General features: G+C 39.1%; 1 protein-coding gene across 3 annotated transcripts in view; it reads right to left on the bottom strand.

Annotated features, from left to right (window-relative positions):
* Positions 1 to 17,733, bottom strand: part of DNAJC12 (DnaJ heat shock protein family (Hsp40) member C12) — a 45,051-nt gene that overhangs the window by 2,534 nt on the left and 24,784 nt on the right. For 2 of the 3 annotated variants that reach the window (XM_049645110.1, XM_049645112.1), the window contains exon 4: positions 12,882 to 13,086. In XM_049645110.1, coding sequence (XP_049501067.1) covers positions 12,882 to 13,086 — 205 coding nt within the window. Of the gene's footprint in view, positions 1 to 3,128; positions 4,545 to 12,881; positions 13,087 to 17,733 lie in introns of those variants that run through there. The other variant, XM_049645111.1, reaches the window with a different exon arrangement.

Below are 17,733 nucleotides of genomic sequence, written 5' to 3' on the forward strand. Positions count from 1 at the left end.
TGTTCTCAGTTTTTAACAGTCTCCTATGCTTTGGCTCTCAGTCCCCTCCCTTTTTAAACCTTAACTTCAGGAAAGTATTTAAGTGTTTAAGAATAGACAGTCTTCTGGAGGCACCTGGGTGGCTCAGTCAGTTAAGCATCCAACTTTGGCTCAGGTCATGATCTCATGGCTTGTGGCTTCGAGCCCCACATTGGGCTGTATGCTGACAGCTCAGAGCCTGGTGCCTGCTTCAGATTCTGTGTCTTCCTCTCTCTCTGCCCCTTCCCCACTCACATTCTCTCTCTCTCTCTCTCTCTCTCTCTCTCTCTCTCTCTTAAAATTAAATAAACATTAAAAAATTTTTAATAAAAAAAGGATAGGGGTGCCTGGGTGGCTCAGTCGGTTAAGCATCCGACTTCAGCTCAGGTCATGATCTCACTGTTTGTGAGTTTGAGCCCTGCATTGGACTCTGTGCTGACAGCTCAGAGCCTGGAGCCTTCTTCGGATTCTCCCTCTCTCTCTCTGCCTCTCCCCTGCTAGCACTCTGTCTCTCTCTGTCTCAAAAATAAACATTAAAAAAGTAATATAAATAGATAGATAGATAGATAGATAGATAAAAAGAATAGACGGTCTTCTGGGTGCCTGGGTGGCTCAGTCGGTTAACATCTGACTTTGGCTCAGGTCATGATCTCATAGTTTGGGTCTGAGTACTGCTTTGGGTGAGCCCTGCTTCCCTCTCTGCGATGCAATTCTCTCTCCTTCTCTCTCTGCCTCTTGCTCACTTGCTCCATCTCTCTCAAAGCAAAACAAACAAATCATAAAAGAAAAAGAATAAAATGTCTCCTACTAAGTTATATGGGATCCAGTATATAAAGTGCTTATGTCAGGCCTGACCCATCATAAACCCACATTCAAATGGAGCTATTTCTCATTTCTTATTTGGAGGTTTCAGGCCATCATAGGAGAGAAAATAAGAGCTGGTCTCAATCTTGTCAACAACGGGGAAGTGCATCTCTACGAAAAATGAAGTGGACCATACGAATGGGAGTAGTTTTCCTCTTGACAAGTCACTAAAAGTTATCAGTGCTGTAAATGGGCCTTTTTTCTGGTAGAAAAAAGAAAAAAAATTAAACCCTGATGTTTAGGTTCAAAACTTCTCGTATTCAATGTAGTTATTTATTTGAGTGCCCATGTGGGCCACACAGGCATTATGACAGGCAATTGTAGTCCAAAAGCTCATTTTATTAACTTTACATGCTCTATTTTTTGTCAATGGGATGTAAGTGGTGAGCTGCTAAGCTGCTAAGGCTGCTAAGCCAACCAGCACCCCTGGCCCAAGCTCTGCACTGTGGCCTGGTGCTCTCTGACCATTTCTTGACTCCTGCCAGACCCAGTTGTCCCCCAACCCGGCCTCCCCTGAAACCCCCAGCTCTGTGAAGAGTCTCATGCCCAGTCTGGCTAAGCTTGAGATTCATTCCTCCTCCTGCCAACACCCACACAATTAAAAGGTCCTTAATCTTTTAATGTTCTTTGAATAAACACTTTATTTTCCAATAAAATTAAAAATAAGCCTTAAAAATATACTTTGTTGGGGCTCCTCAGTCAGTTGGGAGTCCAACTCTTGATTTCCACTCAGGTCATGATCTCACTGTCTTGCAGGATCTTTTGCCGCAACACCCAGGATTCATTATCTCACAGCTTCAAAGAATGAAGAGGCGGACACAAAATGAGCAGTAGGCAAAGGTTTATTAGAATATAAGATTAGAAAGGAAGAATAGTAGGAAAGCTCTCTTTACAGAAAGGGGACATTCAGAAGTAAATGCCCACGGACTACAGGCAAGGTCCTTGTTTTATAAGGTTCTGGTCAGCCCTCCCCATCTCTTCTCCCTTGTTCCTTCTACCCTTATTGGCTTGATACCTCTAGGTGCTGGGTTGCCCATTCCCGACTGGCTCCCTTCCATTGTATGAGGGGTGGTCTATGGCCATACTTAGGTCTTTTGTCAAATTCCTGAGGGGAAACGTGAGGGGGAGTAGGTGGGGTCTGTTACATTAAGAGGAACCTTACACCTGAGGGGGTTTGCTGTGGTCAGACATTCCCAGCATTATTCCAAAATAGGTGTTTTTCCCTACTCAGGAACCTCAGGCCCTAATCTTCCCCTCTGTGGCTACTGAATCCTATCTTCTGTACCAACAGTTCGTGGGATCAAATCCCGAGTTTGGGCTCCGCAGAGCCTGCTTGGGATGCTCTCTCCCTCTCTCTCTGCCCCTCCCTCACGTGCAATCTCTTTCCCTATTTTCTCTCTCTCTCTCATAATAAATAAACATTTTTTAAAACTACTTTTGTTTTGGGGCACCTGGGTGGCTCAGTCAGTTAGGCCTCCAACTTCGGCTCAGGTCATGATCTCACTGTTTGTGAGTTCGAGCCCTGCATTGGGCTCTGTGCCGACAGCTCAGAGCCTGGAGCCTGCTTCGGATTCTGTGTCTCCTTCTCCTTCTGCCCCTCCCCTGCTTGTGCTCTGTCTCTGTCTCTCAAAAATAAATAAATGTAATAAAAAAAAATTTTTTAATACTTTTGTTTTGTTTTGTTTTGTTTTGTTTGTTTTGTTTTGTTTTGACAGAGAGAGCATGCACAAGCAGGAGAAGGGCAGAGGGAGAGGGAGAGAGAGAATCAAGCAGGATCCATGCCCGGCACAGAGCCCAACTTGGGGCTCCATCTCACTACTGTGAGATCATGATCTGAGCCAAAATCAAGAGTTGGACACTCAACTAACTGGGCCACCCAGGCACCCCTATATTTGTTTTTTAAAAAAAGTTTTCATCTGTTATGGACTAAATTGTATTCCCCCCAAAACCTGTATGTTGAGGTCCTAATCCCCACTACCTTAGAATATAACCTTATTTGGAGATAAGGTCTTTAAAGAGTTGAAATGTGTTAAAAGGAAGTGTTAGGGTGGAGCCCTAATCCAATGTGACTGGCATCCTCAAAAGAGGAAGCAGAGATACCAGGGATGTGTGTTCGCAGAGGAAGGTCATGTGAGGACACCTGGAGAAGGCATCAGCCAAGAAGAGAGGCCTCAGAAAAAAATCAAACCTGCAGACACCTTGATGTTGGACATCTAGCCTCCAGAACTATGAGATATGTTGTTTAAGCCACTCAGTCTGTGGTATGTTGTTATGGCAGCCCTTGTAAACTAACACAGTCTACTATGATACTATTTCATAAAAGGAAGCACATTTTAAACCACAAAGGACATAATTTCTGAATTATGTGGCTTTAATTTAAAAAAAAAAAACTTCCTGGGGCACATGGGTGGCTCAGTCAGTTAAACATCCAACTCTAGGTTTCGGCTCAGGTCATGATCTCATGATTTTGTGAGTTCAAGCCTCAAGTTGGACTCTGCACTGTCAGTGCGGTGGGATTCTGTCTTCCTCTCTCTGCCCCTACCCTACTCATGCTGTCTCTGTTTCTCTCGAAATAAATAAACTTTAAAAAAATTTTTTTTAAAACTTCCTATATTCTTTTTTTTCTGTCACTTTGCTACAGACCAGTGACAGCTCTAGTTTACTGTAAAATTGTTTTTCTTCTTAATTTTTCATTCACTTGTTTGCAAACTAAAAACTAACCATAGACTACACATGACCATCAACAATCCCAACCTAAAAAGGATATGTCCACCTAACAGGCCCATTCACATTGTTAGAACATAATTTATAAATGTATCACTTGCTGTATAACAAAAGAAATCTTGTAAAGCATATTTCCTCAAATAAATAATAACCTTTTAAATTTACAATTATTAAAATTAAAATAGAAATATCTAATCAAATTATTTTCAAAATACTGTTGAATTATAAATTCATCATGAATTTTGGGAAAATTATTTATTTCGCTCTGTGGAGTTTAGACATTTCATTTAAAGTCAAGAGTCAGAAAACATTTCCTTTTTTAAAAATAAATTTTATTTATATTTTATTTTGAGAGAGAGAGTGAGCAGGGGAGGGGCAGAGACAGAGGGAAAGAGAATCTTAAGCAGACTCCACGACCCTGAGATCATGACCTGAGACAAAGTCAAGAGTTGTTTGCTTAACCAACAGATCCACCCAGGTGCCCCAAGAGTCAGAAAGCATTTCTTGTACATACAGCACTAATAGGGATCGTGGTATATTAATGAATTATTTAAATACAGAGATATCTTTTTAAAATAGATTTTCTACAACATTAACAGGAAGATTCACAACAAGCTACTTTGGATCTAAGAGCCTTAATCTATTCAAATATTGAAAGAGACTAGTCTGAAAATGTTCTCATTTAAAACACACATTTCGTTAGAATGGGTTCAAGGATGGAGGAATCAATCGGTACTGAGCAATTCACAAACATGACAGAGAAACATAACGTTTTTAAGATTCAAAGACTTGTTGGCAGCACGGGAGATGGTCTTGCTCTCTCTCTCTCCTACCGAGCACTTTTCATATTTCATAATTTCTGAATTTCCTCAGGAGTTCTGAGGGAGCGTCCCCAGACCAGCGGAAACGAAGGTGCCAAGAGTTCACATCTGAAAAGACTTTAAAGCACAGAAAAGAAGATTTTAAAACCAGAGATGTAGGAATAGAAAACCCACAGGGTCATAGTAAAACAGCTTGCTGATAAGATTTCACTGCAATAAATAAAATGCAAGGGTAAGTGTTTAATATGAATTATTAGTATCTTACAGAAACAGATTATCTTTCCTTTATTTTTTTTACATTTATTTATTTATTTGAGAGTTGAGACAGAGAGACAGTACAAGTGGGAGAGGGGCAGAGAGAAGGAGACCGAATCTGAGCTCTGTGCTCACAGTGCTGAGCCCAATTCGGGGCTCAAACCCATGAATCATGAGATCATGACCCGAGATGAAATCAAGAATTGGCTGCTTAATTGACTGAATCATCCAGGCGCCCCTGAAATGGATTATCTTAAGCAGACTTTTGAATTCTTTTTCCCTCCCCACACACTTTTATTTGGCTTGGTTCATCCACTCATTTCTTCATTTGCTATAGAAATATTTATCTAGAACCTGTTACATATTGCCAGGCTCTATGCTGGGTACTGTGAGACTCCAGTACATATCTCCTGGCGGTGGTAATAAAAAAATCCAGAAAATTATTAATGTGGCAAAATATATGGAGGGAGGGGTGCCTGGGTGGCTCAATCAGTTAAGCAGCTGACTCTTGATTTCAGCTCAGATCATTATCTCACGGTTGGGATCTCTGGTTGGGATTCTCTCTCTCCCTCTTCTCTCTGCCCCTCCCTTCTTCTCTCAAAATAAATAAATAAACATATATATGGAGGGAAACACAAGAGAATGGGAGACCTGAGAAAGGCATTCAGTGTGGACTGAGTAGAACAAAGTTAGAGTGAGAGAAGACTTCTGGAATTCACATTCAAAGTAACCATGATTTGGGGCGCCTGGGTGGCTCAGTCGGTTGAGCGTCCGACTTTGGCTCAGGTCATGATCTCACAGTTCGTGGGTTCGAGCCCCACATCAGGCTCTATGCTGACAGCTCAGAGCCTGGAGACTGCTTCGGATTCTGTGTCTCCTTCTCTCTCTGCGCTCACCCCACCACCCCGCTCACACTTTGTCTCACTCTGTTTCTCAAAAATAAATAAATGTAAAAAAAAAAATTTTTTTTAAACAAAATAACCATGAGTAGGAATTAGCTAGAGCAAGGTGTCTCTCAATCTTCCATATACATGGTAATTATCTGGGGATCTTGTTATATTGGAGATTCTGATTCCAGGTGTCTGGGGTGGAGCCTGAGATTCGGGATTTCTGAGGAACTACCTTCTCTGACAACTTGATCCAAAACAGTACCCAGCCCCTACCTCCATCCCTCCCTGTCCCTTTATGCTACTTATTTTTCTATAAAAGTCTTTGTGAATATCTGATACTAAATATCCATTTATTTATATATCATATATGGGGAGACCCCACCAAAAGAAAAAAAGGAAATTGTCTGTGGGTCACAAAAAGTAATGGTAAAATGAAGAATAGATCCCAGATTTCTTTTTCCCCTATTTTTATTTTTATTTATTTTAACATTTTATTTATTTTTTTATGGGGCACCTGGGTGGCTCAGTCCGTTAAGCGTCCACCTTCAGCTCAGGTCATGATCTCACAGTTCATGGGTTTCAGCCCTGCATCGAACTCTGTGCTGACAGCTCAGAGCCTGGAGCCTGCTTCGGATTCTGTCTTCCTCTCAATCTGCCCCTCCCCACACATGCTTGTTCTCTCTCTCTCTCTCCCTCAAAAATAAATAAAACATTTTAAAAATTGTTTAATACAATTGTATTTATTTTTGAATTGGTGGTATATTCACATGGCTAAAGTTCAAAAAGCACAAAGATTACATAACCCTCAAAAGTCTTCCACCCTCCACTCTGATGTTCCCAACAAAGTTGTTACCAATTGCCTCCATATCTTTCCAGAGATAGTCGAGGTATATTCAAGCAAATACATGCATACAATCTCCAACATCACCGCCCTACTCCTTCTTTAACCTAAATGCTAACATACAGTCTACTATTCTGCATTTTGACTTTTTGTTTCTAACATATCTTGATGATTGTTTTTTATCAGTATACGGAGAGCTTTCTCATTCTAACAGTGGAGGGGTATTTTATTCTGTGACATACAAAAACGCAACCCTACTGAGGGGCATTTATTTGCAATTCTGCAGTGAATAACACAGTACACATATCATTTTGCACATGGGTGACCTGTAGGATAAAATTTGTAGAACTGGGATTACTGGGTCAAAGTCATCATGCATCTGTAGTTTTAATAGACATTGCCAAACGGTTCTCCATAAAGTTTCACCCAGCAGCAGCTGATTTTCCTACACCTTCATTAACACCATGTGAACAAACTCAGTAACTTTTGCTAGGCTCTTGCATACAAAAAGTGCAGTTTTAATTTGCCTTTCTCTTACTATGAATGAGTTTAGGCATCTTTTCATATGTTCCAAGGCTATTTGTATTTTCTGTTCTATGAAATGTTCATTTCCTTTCTTTCTTTTTTTTTATTTTTATTTTTATTTATTTATTTATTTATTTTATTTATTTATTTTTTTATTTTTTTTTGAGAGAGAGAGGGTGCAAGTGAGCAAGAGGCAGAGAGAGAGAGAAAATCCCACGAGGGACAGAGAGAAAGAAGAGGGGCTAACCCAAAGCGGGGCTTGTGCTCACCGGAAGCAGGGCACGAGCTGACCCAATGTGGGACTCAAGCTCACAAACTGCGAGATCATGACCTGAGCTGAAGTCAGATGCTTAACGACTGAGCCACCCAGGGGCACACACACCCCTTCTTTTTTTACTAGATGGTTGATCTTATGTCTCACTGATTCATAAAAGTGTACATTAAGAGAAGTTACCGTTTCACGAATTATGTTGAGATTAAACCTCTTTTCATATGTTTAAGAACCGCTATATTTTCTCTACTGAACTGTTTATATAGTTTCCTTCCCTTTTTCTTTTGGATTATTTTGGATCATTTTCTTTTTGATCTGTAGAGTCGACTTTTGAATTCTTATCAACAAGAATTAGTTTATATGGATGGAAGAAACTCATGTGCTTAAATGCTTATTAATAAAAGGATATTTATAGAAAGCTTCAGTGGTGGGAATTTTGGCAATTCACTAGCATGGAAATTGGAAACAACTTCCAAACAGCTGCCAAAAGTAAAAGGTCAATGGTAAAGGATCTCTGGAAATACAAATAATTTACTCCATGAAAGTAAGATTAGTTTTAATTCTAATAAGCAACTTTGTTGAACACTAGAAAAAAGGCCTTTTTCCTTTTCTATTGATGGGAGTGTAAATTGGTAAAAATCTTTTGGCAGCCAATTTGGCAAAATTTCTCAAACTAATTAAAATGTGTATATCTAATAATTCTACTTCTAGAAGTTTATCCTAAGGAAATAATCACAGATGTGTTCAAGGGTTTAACTATAAGGATATTTGTCGTGACACCATTTATAAATTTTTTTAATCAAGAAACAATCTAAATCTTCAGCAATAGAAAGTTGTTTAAAAGCCTTTTATAGGGGCACCTGGGTGGCTCAGTCAGTTAAGCGTCCGACTTCGGCTCAGGTCACGATCTCGCGGTCTGTGAGTTCGAGCCCCGCATCAGGCTCTGGGCTGACGGCTCAGAGCCTGGAGCCTGTTTCCGATTCTGTGTCTCCCTCTCTCTCTGCCCCCCCCCCCCGTTCATGCTCTGTCTCTCTCTGTCTCAAAAATAAATAAACGTTAAAAAAAAATTAAAAAATAAAAGCCTTTTATATTGGCATTAACAATTTTTTTAATATTTATGGTCATAGAAAAATGCTCATAACATATTGCTAACTGACAGGTATTTTAAAAATAATGTATATAGTATGATCTCATTCCTAAATTCATTATTACATGGATATTTATGTAAAAATTTTTGAAAGTCTATAAGGAATTATTCCTCAGTGTTAATAGTTATCCCTGGATAGTTAGAATACATGTGATTTTCATCTTTGACACTTTTTTAAAAATCTGTATTTTCTTATTGTTCTGCAATGGACACATATTCCTTACGTCTTTTTTTATGTTTATAATATTGCCCATGAAAAAACAGGTTCCAAAATAATATACAAAATGTTTCCATTGATATTTTAAAATACTATCTAAATATCTTGTCAGAAAAATATACACAGGACAGTTGACAGTGGTTGTCCCAAGAAAACAATCTGTTTGCACTTTCTTTAGAATTCTCAGACAAAACAAATTTAAGAATTCTCCTATAGGGGGGTGCCTGGGTGGCTCAGTCACTTAAACGTCCCACTCCATTTCTGCTCAGGTCGTGATCTCGGGGCTCAGGGGTTCAAGCCCTGCATTGGACTCTGAGCTGACAGCGAGAAGCCTGCTTGGGATTTCTCTCTCTCTCTCTCTTTCTCTGCCCTCCCTCTGCTCACACTCTTTCTCTGTCAAATAAAGAAGCAATAAAATAAATAAATAAACATTAAAAAATATAATTCCTCTTAGGAAAAAAGCAAAAGAAAATTTCTGACAACCTATAATTGAAATACACACATAAAATATATATAGTATGATCCTTAGTTTTAGGTATACTAATATATATACATATATACCAAAAGACCAATAATAGATATGTCCCTAGGTGCTAATATTAGAAGTGTATTTTCTACCTTTTGTTTGACCATATTTCTCACATTTCTACTGTAAATACTTGTTATTTTATAGTTTGAAAAAAGTGTTTTCTAGTTTGGTTTCCAATAGAAATAGACACCCCAGACAAGAATTTGAATGCAAGTGGATAATTTGAAAGGTGATTCAAAGAGACCCTGGTAGGAAAGTGGAGAAAGGAACCAAGTTTATAAAAGGTACATTATCAGGCAAGTTGCCACCCTGGGCAACTGGAGCTTGATTATGATGGGGACCCCTGGAAGACAGTATAAAAACCCCTAAGAGTTATCCAGTTAGAGAAGTAAAGGAGTTTCCCACTCACATTCATCAGTATCTGATGGCTACCTCCAGAGAGTGTTTATTCCCTGGCACTTACTGCCAAGCCAGCTCAAGTGCCAGAGAAAGCCCTCTGATAGAAACCATAGAATTGGCAATGAGAAATTAGATGCCCAGAAAATATGACAGCACACCAACAGCATTGGCTACGTATGATCCTTTTTTCTAACTCCAGAATGCTACACAAACTATTTGATTCTAGATTTGCATTTATCAGAAGCCATATTTATTGTATATTTACATGGAAAGAAAAGAAAAGTGAGGTTGTGTCACGCACCAGTTTTCAGAGGCTGTACTCCATATTTTACTGGTTGCAGTGAAGAGTCAGAATAACATGGGGACTATTTGAGGGCTGCTGATCACAGAAGAGGCATCAAAAAGCAAACTCCAAAGTAAATATCAACCACTGCTTGAGGAAATTAACAAATATGCTTAAGAGGTATGTGAGAAACCACTCAGGACTCACTAAAGCTGACATGAATATCATTTCTTAAATGCTGATGTTAATAAAAATTTACACTACAGTAAAACAAAGTTACAAATAATCATACAACTGCACTTTGATATATCAAACTCCAGCTTTAGGGTGCTACTCAGACCAGCCAATAACCTCTTAAACAGCATCAAGAAAATACTGGCAAATGCAGCCTTTAGTAAAATTTCATAATTCTTATTCTCCAACAACAGCTTCTCAGAAAAATGATCCTCCTCTCATGGCCCCCACCTTCATTCCTCAAGCCACAGTAAAAGGATACACTTCATCATGTGAGGACATCAAAACTGACATCACACTGTATTGTGCACTTGAAACTAATATTGTATGTTAAGTATAATGGAAATTAAAAATAATAATAATAAAATAGCCAAAACAAACCACACCACACCTGACATCACAAGTCATCCTGAATAAATTATGATATATCTATACTGTGGAATATTTATCTCCTGTTCAAAAGAATGCGTTAATTCTAAATGCAAGGCTTAAGAAGAAGTCCCATAATAATAAAAGCTGACACCAAAAAGAGCACATCACAATTTATCTTGAATAAATTATGATATATCTATACTGTGAAATATTTATCTGCTGTTCAAAAGAATGAGTTAATTCTAAATGTAAGGTCTAAGGAGACGTCCCATAATAATAAAAGCTAACACCAAAAACAGCACCTACCATGTACCTGGTCTAAATATTTTACATAGATTTTTTAATACTCAAAAAAACCTTATGAGTAAACACTAATGTTTTGACCATATCGATAAGAAAACACAGATAAAGAAAGGTTAATTTGCTTGCCCAAGTTCACAAAACTCATCAGTGGAAAAGCTGGGATCCGGTTCCAGAGCTTGTACTCTTAGGCTCCGTGTAACATAGAGAAATGGGCACAGTGTAATGCCTTTTTTTTTAAGTTTATTTTTATTTATTTTGAGAGAGAGCAAGTGGGGGAGGGGCAGAGAGAGAGGGAGACAGAATCCCAAGCAGGCTCCGCACTGTCAGCCCAGAGCCCGATGTGGGGTTCGAACTCACAAACCACGAGATCATGACCTGAGCCAAAGTCAAGAGTCCCACACTTAACCTACTGAATCACCCAGGTGCCCCTCATTCTTTGTTTTTAAAACCCTCCTATGTGAAGGCATATTTATATACGCTTGAGAATAATGTGGAAGGAGACACACCTGGGCATCTGCATTGGTTACTTCAGGAAACAAAAATACAGAAGGATGGGAGCCTGGGGGAGACACTAAGTCATTGTTTATATATGATTCTTTGAATTTTCTAATGACAAGCTGGTATTACTTTGGGATTTTTAAATATCTAAATAACTAGTTTTCAGAGGAAGAGAAAATTTCACTGCATCTTATGAGAGGGATTCAAGTGGGGCTTCAGCCTCCTGCCTGAGTGTCTGAGGTGATAAAGTGCCCCTCCCCCCCCCACCCCAGTGATGGTGAACTCAGACTAGGTCTGAATCTGAAACAGGAAGTCACAGGGCAGCCCCAGGGGTTCAAGAAGCACAGATCTGAACATTCCAGGGCCGAATAGTGAAACATTTGCATGTTTTGCCTGTGTGTGACTGTGGGTAGGTGTTTGTATGTGTGTATTTGCTTAAAACACTGTTTTTTCTGAAATTCGGGCTTCTGCTTTGATGAATTTGTTACATTATAACCATTCCCAGTTATGAGGCTGATGCAATCAATTTGCAGAGTCCACAAAAGGATATCTTGAGTAACCAGCAGAGACACCTGAATCACACCCTAAGGATCTTTATTCTAGCAGGTAATGAGCATATAGAAGTCTCCCCAAAGAGAGTTTTCAAGTGACTATTTCTACAAAGACTCTAATTTACCACAAGCTATCTAATTATCTTCTTTTATAAGTAAGGATTCAAGATTCAAGGACCTTCAGGAGCCTCTAGTTTAAATTCTAATGAGATACTGTATCACAACCTTGAGAATCAAGAATTTGGAGGACAGTGACAGTGCATGTTTATAACGCACCTATACAAGATAAACACGGTGGCTAGACAGACAAAGAAAAGATAATAATAGTTGACATTAACCCAAGACCTGCTTGCTAGGTGAATCAGTGTGCTAAGCATTTAACATGGATCTCCTTATTTAATCCTCATGATAGCTCTGTGAGAAGGTATCACTATGATCTTGAGTTTATAGATTTGGAAACTGAAATCTAGAGAAGTTAAGTAACTTTTACCAAGAAATACAGATAATAAGTAGTAGAGCTAAGATGTGAGCCTCGGTAGTATAGCTTGCGAGTTTAGCTTCTGTAATACCCTGCTTCAGTGAATCTATCTATCATTCAGAACTACATACAGATAAGGTCTCTTCTCTGGACAGTGCAATGCCTTAGAAACAGACACTGAAGTCAAACTGTCTTAGTTCAGACCCCTTCCCTGCTATATACAAGCTGTATAGCTTTGAAAAAATTACTCAACCTCCCTGGACTTCAGTTTCCTTTCCGTAAAATGAGAATAATGTTGGTACCAACCTCACAGGCTTGTAGAGGATTAAATAAATTAATGTCTATAGACTTAATATTAAACAAGATAATACATGTAATGTATGTAAAGAACATTCCTGTTCATAGTAAACACTCAATAAATGGCAGTGTTATATCAGTCACTCCCAGAAATGCCTCACATTTTCCCTTGAAAGGGATGTATTGAGGAATGTGTCTTCCAGTTTCTGTGTCAATGCTAAGTAAGTATATTTTAAGGTGATAAAGCAACCCTTAAATCTGGCACTACTGTTTACTTGGAAAAGGTTGAGAATAAATACAGTATAAACCAAGCCCTTTAATTTCAGACCTTTCTTGGTCTGCAAAGCTACATGATTTGACTTACTTGGAGAATCCAGATTTTGCGGGGAGAATGACTTCTCCAAGGAGTTGGATTCTTTTTGCTCCATTTTCTCTGTGGTTGAACCCAGCTTCTCTTTCTTTATTTCTCTTTGCTTGTTCCATTCCTCATTTTCAGTCTGGTTGGTATGAACCTGGTCAGATTCTTCTAGCATCAGATCTTTTTTACCTCTGACAGCCCAGTGCATTGACTACATTAGTTAAAAGTAAACACATAATATAAAATCAATATTATATAGTATTCTATATTTAAAGTTCAATGTGTGGTAAAACCCGACCTACTATTACAGTGCTGATTGTTAGATTTGACTATTAACCAGATATTAATCAGTTAACCCAGGTATTAATTAATTAATCCTCACTAATTTAAAAGACTAATGATATAAGGAGATATCCAAACCATGGCAAAGAGCAAAGGGACCTGCATCAGAGAGATTAAAAAATGAGACATTTCCACTGAAAGTTAAACATAGAATTACCATATGACTCAGTGATTCCATTCCTAGGCATATACTCAAAAGAACTAAAAAGAGGTGTTCAGAAAACTTACTAACGTTCAAAGCAGCACTATTCACAACAGACAAAAGATATAAACAACCCAAATGTCCATCAGTTCGTGAGTGGATAGACAAAAATGTGTTATAGCCATACAATGGAATATTATTTGGCCATGAAAAAGGAATTCAGTACTACAGGGTGGATAAACCTTGAAAACATTATACTAAGTAAAAAAAGGCCAACCACAAAAAACCATATATTGTATGATTCCACTTGTAAGAAATATCCAGAATAAACAAATCCTTGTAGATAGACAGGCGATTAATGCTTACCAGGAACTGGGAGAAGGGGCATAAGAAATGATTGCTAACAGATACAGGGTTTCCTTTTGGGATGATGAAAAAGTTCTGGAACTAGGTCGTGATGATGTATGAACAACATTGTGAATGTACTTAATGATGTACACTTTAAAATGGTTAAAATAGGGGCGCCTAGGTGGCTCAGTTGGTTGAGCATCCGACTTCAGCTCAGGTCATGATCACTGTTTCCGAGTTGGAGCCCCACATCAGCAGGCTCTGTGCTGACGGCTCAGAGCCTAGAACCTGCTTCAGATTCTGTGTCTCCCTCTCTGTTTCTGCTCCTCCCCCACTTGTGTGCACACACTCTCTCTCTCTCCCACTCTCTCTCTCAAAAATAAACATTAAAAAAAATTTTTTAATGGTTAAAATAGGGGCACCTGGTTACCTCAGTCGGTTAAGCATTCAACTCTTGGTTTCAGCTCAGATCATGATCTCGCAGCTCATGAGTTTGAGTCCCATGTCTGACTCCATGCTGACAGCATGGAGCCTGCTTGGGATTCTCTCTCTCCCTCTCTCTCTCTGCCCTTACCCTGCTTGTGCTCTCTCTCATTCTCAAAATAAATTAAAAAACTAACTAAATAAATAAAACAAAGGTAAGAAACAGAGTTACTTTCCCCCATTCACCCTATTGTAGTATCTTTTTAAATGTTGTGTCCTCTACATGTATTTCCTATTAAAACATTTAAAATTGGGAAGATGCGGGGATGAATGGAAGGATGAATAAATGAATTCAAAGTGAGAAAGAAAAATTGAGTTTGCTGTGTCAAGAATATTTCAAGTAGAATAACTAACCCTGGCATTAACCAAAATAATAACCATAACTATTTCTTGAAACCTCATTTGGATATTATGGGACCCTATTCCTGAAGCACTCCTGAACAGTATCTTACTACTTGTGTTACTCAAAAAACCAAGGAAAACCCATAAGCCACATATTTAAGCAAGTTTAAAACCCAGAATAAAGTTTTTTCCTGATTCCTGATATCCAGGATATTGTTTTCCTGACAGAAAGAAAAAAAAAGCGAAACACAGAAATCAAAACAAAACAAACTTTTCTGAAGTTCAAGGCCTATGAGAACCATGCCAGGAACTACAGAAGGGGCCGCTGCCATGCTGTACTTGTGCGCATGATTCAAGGGGCGGCATACTTTTCATCTTCAGCACACTTCTGAAAGTCGTTTTTTTTCAATGTTTATTTAGTTTTAAGAGAGTGAGAGAGAGCGCACGCACACGCAAGCGAGAGAGGGGCAGAGAGAGGGGGGCAGAGGATCCAAAGCAAGCTCTGTGCTGACAGAGAGCCCAATGGGGGGTTCAAACTCACGAACTGTGAGATCACGACCTGAGCTGAAGTCTGACACTTAACCAAATGAGCCACCCAGGCACGCCTATCTGAACTATCTTAAAATACTGGGGTTGCCAACTTCTACCTGCGGGCACCATTTTATTTACCAGGTTTTTTTTTAATTTCTTTTATGTTTTAAATTTTATTTTTGAGAGAGGGAGAGACAGCACAAGTTGGGGAGGGACAAAGAGAGAGACAGAACCCGAAGCAGGCTCCAGGCTCCGAGCTGTCAGCACAGAACCTGACATGGGGCTCAAACTCACAGATGGTGAGATCATGACCTGAGCCAAAGTCAGACACTCAACTGACTGAGTGACCCAAGCTTCCCTTATTTACCAGTTTAACAAAGCAACATAGGAAGGAGGCTCTGAGTATTGCATGGGGATGTGACCAGCTTGGTTCGCCCAAGCAAACGCTGCTAGGCAGGGGCCAGGGGTTCATCAGAGCAACAGCTTCTTAAAAGAGCTTGGAGAGATACCACAATCTCTTATCTCCTCTCTCAGGAGCACTAACATTGACCTCACAGGCAGGAGCCAGGAGAAGCACCTCAACAAGAAGAAAGGGAATGTGCAAAGGGGTAAAATGCCTTCTTGGGACCTTTTTATTTATTTATTTATTAATTTTTAAGGAAACTCTGTGCCCAATATGGGGCTTGAACCCACAACTCTGAGATCAAGTGTCGCATGCTATACGAATTGAGCTAGCCAGATGCCCCCCTTCTTGGAATCTTTTAGATAAATCTGTTCATCACAACTTTTTGATAAATTGGGAGTATTGATGGCATGGTGTTAATGAATAATAGGCCACAATGGTCATTAGTGGTCATTAATAGCATGATCTCAACTCTATTAAAAGGTAAATATATATATCCAAATATAGATACATAAATATATGTATATTCATATGCATACACATAAAATATAGTTACAGATATAGATATATAGACAGACTGGAGGGCAGCATAAGTTTGCATATAATCTCTGCTTTTGTATAATGTTCAATTAGAACAGACTGCCTTCTAATCTGGCTCAGAAGGTGCTGAATTGCACACTGTTTCCCATCTGATGGAGGATAGCGTAGCCACCCAGGCATGATAGGAAGCTTCCCTAGTAGTCTGTAGCCAACTGGACTCACCACAAGGGCACCGCGCTGAGCCCAGGAACCCAGAAACAATCAGTAGACAAATAGACCCACGTGAGGGTAACTGGCAGTCCCAACAAGCTCTCCCAGAAGTAATCAATTTGTCAAACAATCAATTCACTAAAAATGTGTTTCCATTAACTCTTTATAAAATGTACAGCAATGGATATGACATGACAGTTACAACAGTTTATAAGAATCTTTCCCAGCACTTTATTTTGATTGTAGCTTTGCTGCAACCATTTTCCCACAGCCACTCTAAAGCCATTCTGCCATGTATTTCAGAACTAGAGGGAGAACCATTCATATCCTGGATTCCTTGGGGTAAAACCATTTAGCATCACAGCAGTGAATTTCCCTAAGATCCTTTGAGTTAGAAAGGTCTCTGTTTTCAGATTACCCCAAGACCCAAAGGCTGGGATAACTGAAGACCTCTCCCCATATCCCTTTATTTAAAACCCATATCACATGGGGTACCCGGGTGGCTCAGTCAGTTAAGCATCTGACTCTTGGTTTTGGTTCAGGTCATGATGTCACAGTTCTTGGGTTCAAGTCCTACATCAGACTAATATTACTCCCACCAATTCTTTCCTATCCAGAGGGATTGTATTGTTTACATAAAAAGCAGAAACACAGGGTTGGTGATGTAAAGGGTAGGGGTTTTATGGGATTTAACAATCTATAAATGTATAGGGGAAGCAAACATGCAGATGTGTTTTAGCTAAATGTCACCTAAAATTTAAACCTTTAGTTATAATCATTTTATTGTCAGATGGCATACATAACATACCTAACCCAGCTAGCCTAATGGTGATGTTTATCTACAAAAGGAGAGACAATAGTCTATTTAGAAGGTGAACAATATTAGCATGATAATTGTTAATTCTTCTACATGGTGAATGTGAAAGGATGAACAAATGAAATGCATGCACATCGAAAGCAGCAACTAAAATGTTATACACAGATGAGGCTTTCACGTGGAGGAAAGACTGTAAGGATTAGAACAGAAAAGAATGAGAGGAAATAGATAGAAAGTCTATTAAATGAGTTACAAAACATGTGAAACTTGATATAGGGGATTCACTGAGGAAGAGAAACAAAAGCAAGCACCCTAAACAAGATTTAGGGGTACCTAGGTGGCTCAGTAGGTTAAGTGTCCGACTTTGGCTCAGGTCATGATCTCGCGGTTTGTGAGTTCAACTCACAAACCCCGCGTTGGCTCTGTGCTGACAGTTTGGAGCCTGTAGCCTGCTTCAGATTCTGTGTCCCCTCTCTCTCTACCCCTCCCCTGCTCACGCTCTGTCTTTCTCTCTCAAAAATAAATAAACATTACAAAAAGTTTTTTTAAGGAAAACAACAAGGTTTAGCCCTAAGAGGACTGTACATGAAAAAAATATCACCGTTGATTTAAAGCAAAAAGATATACATCTTATCATTTTTGTTCCATTAATAAAAAAATCTCAAACCATACACTGGCTCAGCATACTGTTTCAATTTTT

The sequence above is a fragment of the Panthera uncia genome, chromosome D2 (genome assembly GCF_023721935.1).
Source record: "Panthera uncia isolate 11264 chromosome D2, Puncia_PCG_1.0, whole genome shotgun sequence".
Taxonomy (NCBI): domain Eukaryota; kingdom Metazoa; phylum Chordata; class Mammalia; order Carnivora; family Felidae; genus Panthera; species Panthera uncia.